At 42.0% G+C, this 8,810-nt stretch overlaps 1 protein-coding gene across 1 annotated transcript in view; it reads right to left on the bottom strand.

Annotated features, from left to right (window-relative positions):
- Iqub (IQ motif and ubiquitin domain containing) overlaps window positions 1-6,951 on the bottom strand; it is a 53,702-nt gene extending 46,751 nt beyond the window's left edge. The window contains exons 1-5 of the mRNA XM_032906870.1: window positions 5,923-6,951; window positions 4,199-4,333; window positions 1,736-1,897; window positions 1,477-1,649; window positions 645-800 (exon numbers count right to left, since the gene is read on the bottom strand). Of these exons, the coding sequence (XP_032762761.1) occupies window positions 645-800; window positions 1,477-1,649; window positions 1,736-1,897; window positions 4,199-4,333; window positions 5,923-6,310 (1,014 nt within the window). The 5' untranslated portion in view covers window positions 6,311-6,951. The remainder of the gene's footprint in view (window positions 1-644; window positions 801-1,476; window positions 1,650-1,735; window positions 1,898-4,198; window positions 4,334-5,922) is intronic.
- Between the last annotated feature and the right edge of the window lie 1,859 nt (window positions 6,952-8,810).

The raw sequence follows: 8,810 nt of genomic DNA, 5'->3' as shown, positions 1-8,810 counted from the left end.
ATTTCTGATATCTTGGTCTGGTTAGGGTAGAAAAAGAGCTGGCTTCAGAACATGTGTGTGTGTGTGTGTGTGTGTGTGTACATGTATGTGTGTGTATTCCTGATTTCAGGTCATTTCTATTCATGCCCAAGTGATGGTAGATGATAGTTAGATACTATTGTAATTTATCTGTAAGAGATCAATTAGGTTGGAAATGGTGAAAATGGTACAAACAAACAAAGAAAGAAAGAAAGAAGGAAAGAAAGAAAGAAAGAAAGAAAGAAAGAAAGAAAGAAAGAAAGAAAGAAAGAAAGGAAGGAAGGAAGAAAGAAAGATTACCACACGATTAAAAAAAGTTGAAGAGAGTACATATTTATCAGAGAGGACAAACTTCCTTGTCTCCTAGTAAGTTGGGGAAGTCCCCATATGACTGTACTGGCATAAAAGTTAGAGACAGAGTGTTGAGAAGTCTCATAATGGCCAGAGGCTGCACAAAAACAGAGGAGGTTCCTTAGGGGACGGAAAGATAGTAAAGTTTTTAATTCTGGTTATGTCTGTAGAGGTATATTCAATAGAATGCGACTCACACGCTTCGGGAAATACGCAGAGAACATTGGCAAAGGCATCTAATTTCCAGCATCCCACCCCAGCGAACACTTTCTTACCGCGTTCAACCTTCGAGCGTGGTACTCTGCAGCTGAAAAGTAACTTCCTGGCGTGAGCAGTTTATCAGTCATGTTTGATACGTATACACCGATTTTAGTCATCTGAGTGGAGGTGGTATTCAAAGTTTGTTGCAGCTTCCTTTTCTGATAAACTGTCTAAAGTAAAAAAAAAAAAAAACAAAAAACAAAAATTAAGAATAAGCACCTACTCCATAAATTCTATAGTTAAAAAAAATCTTACAAGCATCAGCAAGTGGAGAGTGTTTTCCTACGTGGTTGCACTAATCTTTTATCATCTTTTATGTCCTAATAGTAACTATGTGGGGAGTGGGTGGCATTCTGAGTGAATGTAGGGCAAGGACCCCAGTGCCTCATATCGTGGGAATGGCCTGCCTTTCCCTAGGTCAGATCAGAGCAGTAGCAAAGCCTTCCATTGGTCAAAGGAAGGAAGCAGACAGGGCGTGAAGAAAATATCATTCCCAGCTTCCTCCTCTCATGGCTACTGCCTGAAACTGTTCCCCTAGATAACCCCTAAGAGGTGAGACGCCTCCTTATTCAGCTGTATATAATAAGCAAACCTCTGCCTTCCACAGTAGACTGCCCATCCAGTGATACATAGTAACTGTACCGAGTCTCTGGGCCACTGGTTGTCTCCATCAGAGCACATGACTCACCAGATCTCATATGTCCCATCATCTCTTATTACCTGTCACCCCAGTGAGGTCAATCCCAAAGCTGTGCAGATTGGGGCACAATTAAGAAGAAAGTCGAGGGGGTCATCCAGTATACAATGGCCATACACATAAACAAACAGAAGGATTAAAAATGTTACCTGGGTGTCCCTACAGAACAGATTGTCTTTTTCCGGAATCTTCTTGGGTACAGTTTGTGTTCCAGCATTGTGATATTCTAGTCCTGTTATTTTATGTCTAAATCCACCAAGAAATGGCTTGTGGAAGTCAGATTTTACTATCTCCACAGCTACCTCCTCGTAGCGTTCGATGCCTAAGGAGACGAAAGCCAAGGCTGCAGGAAAGTTCAGCACAGGGGAGCACTCAACCACTTTGTCTGGCAGAAATTAGAGGACTCACCGGTCTGAATGGTGACCGTTATGATCTTGGAGCCCTCACTCAAGCCCTCTATTCTTCTGACTGGATATTGGTCGGGTTCTGAGGAATATACATTCATTTGAACGGTTTCCCGTGGTTTGACTCCGTATTGTATCAGGGACTCATTATTCCCAACACTGATACCTAGGAACGTGAAAATATTAGGGTGTTTTGTGGCAGAGAAATGCAAGTCTCTGTTTACTCTTTATTTTAAATGGGGAAAGTTGCGTGATTTAAACTTGTAACAAATGATGTTTCAATCAATATGTGCCCATGCTGTGAACTGGCTAAACAAAGCTAACAGAGCCATTACTTACACGCTTACCTTCTTTGGTGAGAACACTTCGATTTGACTGTATTAGTAATTTTCAAGCATATAATGCATGCTGTTAGCTATGGTCACCATTATATGCAGAGATCGACCAGATGCTCCTATTTTAAGGAAACGGAAAATAACAACGCTGCTCGTAGGAACACATGTCAGTAAATTACTAAAGGTAACATAAGTGATTTCTACCTCATGCTATAATGTTCATACACACAAGTCCGCAAGACAGGAACTACGGTGAAAAGCAATTTAGTATATTTTGTAGATAATTGGAAAATACACGGATTGAAGTTTCAATCACCTTGCTTTAATCAACTCATATATTATAACTGTTGAAGCATCATGGGATCGTAAGTACGCATGGGGTTACAAGTTAATAAAATATAAAGTGTAGAGGAATTTTAATCCAGCAACATGGCTACTCAGGCAAGGTAGCACACCCGAAGACCTTCTAGGTTTGCGTAATCCAGATGGACTGACACACCTAGACACACATTTCATAAGCTTGCCTCATTCCTGTGTTCTTCTCTAGAGGGGGCACAGACTACTTAACTTGACTACAGCCCTCTTGGTGGAATAAAGCAAGCACCTGTTTTGAAGGATGCTTGGTTGGCATAGAATCTCACATTTCTCGGTTTGGTGCTGACATGAACTTGGTACCACCCAGTGGTTGTCGTGGTAACTATAAAGATGAATAAACACTAAAAGTAGAGCCCCTTCAGTGTCTCTATCCTCTACTGGATCTCTACCCTCTGTAGAGCATCCAATTTTAAGCTTCATGTTTGAGTTAATGGCCCATTATTTAAACTTCTCTCTTTGATATCCTACAGTCCAAACTCGGCTGCTTACTAGCACATTGACTTTATAGAGGTTCCCTGAGTTTACTTTCCAGTAACCTGATTTAGCAATGGTGTGTCCCTTAAAAGGGTAGTTGTGTAGTTTATACCAAGCCTGTAGCAGGGTATTTCAGAGAAGGACTAACATGCTTAAGGACTCAACATGACAACCGTTGTGATCATCGTTGCCATTTTTGTTGATAGTCACTGCATAGCTCAGGCCTGGTTTGTGCCACCAACCTTTGACTGGCTACTTCAATATATCTTAACGCTCAGGGTTCATTCATTCACTCTTGTGGCGTTTAAAGCTTTTTATTGAATTTTTATTCACTTATTCAGTGTGTGTGTGTGTGTGTGTGTGTGTGTGTGTGTGTGTGTGTGTGTGTGTATCGCACAGGAGCGATGTGGACAACTTGTAGGAGTCAGCTCTCTCCTTCCACCATGTGGTCCCAGGGACAGAACTCAAAACGTGAGGTTTAAAGTATCTTGACCTGTTGTGCCATCATACCACCCCCCAGCTCTTACAAATTAATTTAGAGGTAAACTTGCTCTTTGGAAACTATTTATAATATCTTTATAAGTCAGTAAAAAAAACTATTTTAATAAAAGCATTAGGATTGGTTCATATGAGTCCTACATAAACATATTAGCTATGCTAACCTGGCAGACTACCACAGTTACAAACAAGTTATCTAATTACAACATATGACTGAAGAGCTTAAGCAGAGATTCTCAGCAACATCTGCAGAATGTAATTGTGAGAGTTACCTCAACGTATAGAAAACTCAGAAACTGCCTTTATTTATGCTCTATGAGTTCTTCTTCATTGCCCACTCTTGTTCAACCTCATTCCCCTCCATCCACACAAAGCTTCTTGCTACTTTCCTAAAAGTACCAAGTTTCCCCACCCCTTTGGGACTTATTCCAATAATTGTCGCTTTTATTGACTGGAATGCCACTCAGGTTCCTTCCTCCGTAAACGTCAAGTGTAGGTGGCTACTGCCATGAAAACATCTCCGTGATAAACATTGATAGCTACCTCATGCCCACCTTCCTTGCTAGTCCGTCAATGACTTGAGGATGTGACTCTGAAAATGTTCAGTTATATCCAAAGGATATAGAATAAGACGCATTTATGAAAATGTGTTAAGTGAACTACCACCTACCACAATATAGCGCTGAAATGCGAAATATCAGGATAGTTTTAAAATTAAAGATCTTTGGCGACTTACAAGTTAAAGCCAGAACAGTCTTGATAAACTCATTAGGCTTTAAACTTACCTGTATAGGCCATTTGCAATACATGATGGGGGATACGTAATAAGTGTGCAAAGTGCTCCTTGAGGAATCTAAATGGAGCATCAACTCTGAAAGGCATTACAATTTCCTGGCCTGCAGGAATAAGTACAATTTTTACTGTAAACAAAAAGAGAGAAAAACATCGTCATCAAATACAGTAAGGGTCAGCAACTTATATCTAGAGAAGGGGTGGCAGTACACAGAATATTATTACTATTATTATTGTTGCTATTGTTGTTATTATTATTATTATTATTATTATTATTATTATGAAATCACCGCAGACTTGGTATAAATTACAAAGTCAAGAATTACTGAACTATCCAGAACGGCACCAGAAATTCACATGGAGTAACTGAATTGATAGCTACTGAGTTCTGTTTGGTGAGACTGGCTCACTTCATCTTCTCGCTCTGCTCCTTGTGTACACACAGCATGCTGGGCCTCTCTGAGCTGCCTTCTCTATATTCCAGAGTTCCATTTCATACATTTCATAAAAAAAATAAATTGCTGTTGTTGAGGTGGAATAGAAAGACAGGGGAAACCGGAGCAAACCGCCCCCCCCCACCCCGCTCCAGCACAAACTGCTTACGTAGAAACACAACGGCTTACAGCCTTTCTCCCAGCTTCGCTCTTTGCCTGCAGTCCTCTAGGAGTCTCAGGAGAAACCCCATATACAAAGAAAGGACAAGCACCGTGTCCCGTTATGGAATCCTACTCCTTCTGACTCTGCTTTCTCAGACTTTGTCATCCCATCCAATGCATCTCTGGGGCCGTCCTATAATCCCACTAATCAAAAGAGAGAGAACTGGAAATAGATGTTTCTTAGCAACTTTTTGAGGTGTTGCTTGAAAACCACAAAAATGAAGACAATCAATTAGGACCTAATTCCCGGAGCCCGCACCCACGCTCTCAGGTTTAGCTTGGTTTCACCCCTAGGTGTCTTTCTTCTAACCGTCATGCTTAAAGCCTGTAGTGAAATATCTTTAATAAAGTTTCCAACTCTGCGCCAGTGTGGCTTGTTATGAAACTACTTTCTACGTTAAAGTTACAAATCCTAGTTTGGCTTCAGTTGAATTGAGGAATTTAACAGATGGAGGGGACCCATTCTGTGCCCGGGATGACACTGTGGAGATCTCTCTGTCCCCTCCCCGCTGGCACTGTTACTGCTGTTACATCAGATCCCATGTTCTTCTTGTCACAGGCATTCACTGGCAAAGACGAAAAGGAGCAGTCAGCAGCTATGCAATCCCTGCATTGCTGCCCCTCCCCCAAGGCTCTTATCGAGCCGTGACACGGCCTCCACGAGGTCCACATTGTTCTGCGTGTAAAAAGCAGCATCATGTTGTATAAGGGAATGCCAAAGGCAGAGGAGGGTTTGGGCTCAGTTCCACGCTATATCTTGCTAGCTACATGCAATAATTAACCCCAATCTACAAGCCAAAAACTTCAGTTATACGCACAAGTTGCTCCTTCTTACTCTGTTTGAAATACACACACACACACACACACACACACACACACACACACACACACACTCACGCGCTCACATCAGAGAGAGAGAGAGAGAGAGAGAGAGAGAGAGAGAGAGAGAGAGATTTTAAATTGAATTTTTAAGCTTTAAGCCTTTTCATTGAAGTTTAAATGAAACAAAAAGCTGCCCTATGAAACAAGGAACTAGAATGTTTGGTGGCAGCAGCTGGTACCTGTGGCTATACAGTCTTTCACTGACGACTGCAAGCTCTCCTTTATAGCTTTGATTTTATAAAGAAATGACATCTCGTCCTCTTCTGATCTCCGGTCATCTCCAAGATCTCCAAGTCTGTATTCTTGCTCATGAGAGTCTGTGGCACTTCCAAGGGACACGACCTCGTCCCTGGGTTTGGAGTCGTAAGATTGGGGGGTTGAAACACTGAGATCACTGTAGTGGTCCACTGTCTCATCACTCTCGGTTGTGAATTCCTCTATTTCGTATTCTTGGTCTGGTGAGATATCTGATTCTTCTGCTTCGTCTGTAGGGCCAGGAATACTGATGACTTCGGCCGCTTCACCACTGGCCGGGGAGTCAAGGACATTCTCCTCCGTATCGGACATTTTCCTAAATTAAGACATAATTAAAGTTACTACATATTTAAGTGTTTCTTCACTGGGGCTGGACAGGTTGCTCGTTAAGAGCACTTGCTGACCATGCAGCAGACCTAGGTTTGGTTCCCAGCACCACAGATGTGTCTCAGAAAGGCCTGAAGTTCCAGTTCTAAGGCATCCGATGCTCTCTTCTGCCCTCCAAGTGCACCAGCTACATGTGTGGTGCCCATACACATATGCAGACAAAGTTCTCAGAAACTTAAAATACTGACACACATTTTTTAAAATTTATTTTCTTATTGGTGATAGGCATCAGATGAGATTTTAATTTTTAAAAATTACAGGAAATTAAAAATAACCAAGAATCTTAAAAAATAGAATTTGGAATATGCTATTTTCTGAGAACATTTGGTGGAAAATATTATTTCTTATTTCTTTCTTATTCAATGACGCATCTCTTTAAGAAAGGACCTGATCTTTCTGGTTTTTTTTTTTTTTTTTTTTGGAATATATAACTGGTGTGGTATTTATGCTTTTGGCAATAGAAAGGATTCAACTTTTCAAGAAAGCCAGCCAGACAATGTACCCTGGATAAAAACAAAAATACACTCTAGGGCTGGAGAGATGGCTCAGTGCTGACTGCTCTTCCAGAGGTCCTGAGTTCAATTCCCAGCAACCACATGGTGGCTCACAACCATCTGTAATGAGATCTGATGCCCTCTTCTGGTGTGTCTGAAGACAGCTACAGTGCGCTCATATACATTAAATAGGTAAATCTTAAAAATATATATATATATACATTCTGCATTAGCTCTACTCTCACGAATAGATGCAGAGACCTCAACAACCTCTGACCCCTAACATAGATATTCTGTCAAATATAGGGCATGCGGCAAGGTAATTGGAGTCAAAGTTACAGTAACCAAGGACTTGGCCTTGGGAAGTAAAATGACAAGGCCTCAGTGTTTACCCCAGTGTGGTCCAGGTCATCCCAAAGCCAGGCTGCATAAGGTCTGGTTGAGAGTAGGAGGGGCACAGACCAGGACAGAAAGAAGTCTATCAATAGAAAGGAGATGGTTGCAACCCCCAGGCTGAGTTGCTATGGCTCTGCCCAGTGTAGATTAAACCCAGCAGTCGTGGTGAGGGGTAAAAACTTTTTCTGGGTCTTCCATTTTAAATACCATCCTTATGGAAAAGAAATAACGTTATTGCCCTACTAGAAATGAATTATCTCCATAGTAGAAGATGCGTACATACCAATGCATATATGTGTATGTTTGGAATAAAATATACAATTGTTGGCATCAACAGATAAGATATGAAGCTTCCCACTGACAGAGGAAATCTGCCACAGACAGACCCTGGATGTCCTTTCCTGCTCTTAACTCTGAGACAGCGCAGAGGTTATGACCACAGCCTAGCCTATTACTTTGGGGTTTTGGTTTACTGAAGAAAAAAATCCATAAACAAAGAGGAGGAGAGGAGGAGGAGGAGGAGGAGGAGGAGGAGGAGGAGGAGGAGGAGGAGAGGAGAGAAGAAGAAAGAGAAGAAAGAGAAGAAGGAGCAGGGGAGGAGGAGAAGAAGAAGGAGAAGAAGAAGAAGAAGAAGAAGGAGAAGGAGGAGGAGGAGAAGAAGGAGGAGGAGGAGGAGAAGGAGGAGGAGGAGGAGGAGGAGAGGAGGAGGAGGAGGAGGAGGAGGAAGAAGAAGAAGAAGAAGAAGAAGAAGAAGAAGAAGAAGAAGAAGAAGAAGAAGAAGAAGAAGAAGAAGAAGAAGAAGAAGCAGCAGCAGCTCTTTCCCAAACAAATAGCTGGTTTTCTTTAGTTTACCACAAAAAACCTTAAGAGTACCATGTGTAGCCATTCTTGCAGTCTTACTACACTGGAGTGGGTTTGGACTGAGTGGTGTTAACCCCAGAGCTTCATGTGTTTGCAAGGTTGGCCCTTACATGATTCTGGAAGGTAGTGACTGGCCTTTAAATGGTGGAACCTAATGGGAAGTCACCAGGGTGCTCCCTTTGGGAGGGATCGAGGTAGTTATCCTAAGATCCCGAGATTGATGTTTTAAAAAGAAAGGCAGCTAATCTAACTCACAGTCCTGAAGACTGAAAGTCCAAGCACCACGGCGCCAATCTGACAAGGGACCCTCTGGCTATATTACTTCATTTCAGACGGCACCATAGTGACTGGAATGCTCTTGGGACTGCTAATTTCATCCACATGAACAAGGTAGTATTTGTTTGCCTCCATGTATGCTACAGGTGGTCACCTCCAGAAGCTAACAGTAACTTCACAGAGACTCATGTATTTCTACGTCGGAAACATGGGGATGGTTTAGAATGACACAAAGGACGCGCAGCAGGTTTTAATCTTCCCCCAGCTAGGACGAGTTGCTAATTAATATCTATTCCTAACACTCCCCACATGTCTATTAACACACTCCACTTGCACACATAAATATGCATAAACACTCGCTGGTGCAGGTTTTGCGTGCAAATGATCAAGCCCACATA

Source organism: Rattus rattus, chromosome 6, assembly GCF_011064425.1.
Source record: "Rattus rattus isolate New Zealand chromosome 6, Rrattus_CSIRO_v1, whole genome shotgun sequence".
NCBI classification, from domain to species: Eukaryota; Metazoa; Chordata; class Mammalia; order Rodentia; family Muridae; genus Rattus; species Rattus rattus.
The sequence above is the reverse complement of the archived record's forward strand: the minus strand, read 5'-3'. Positions and strand labels throughout refer to the sequence as shown.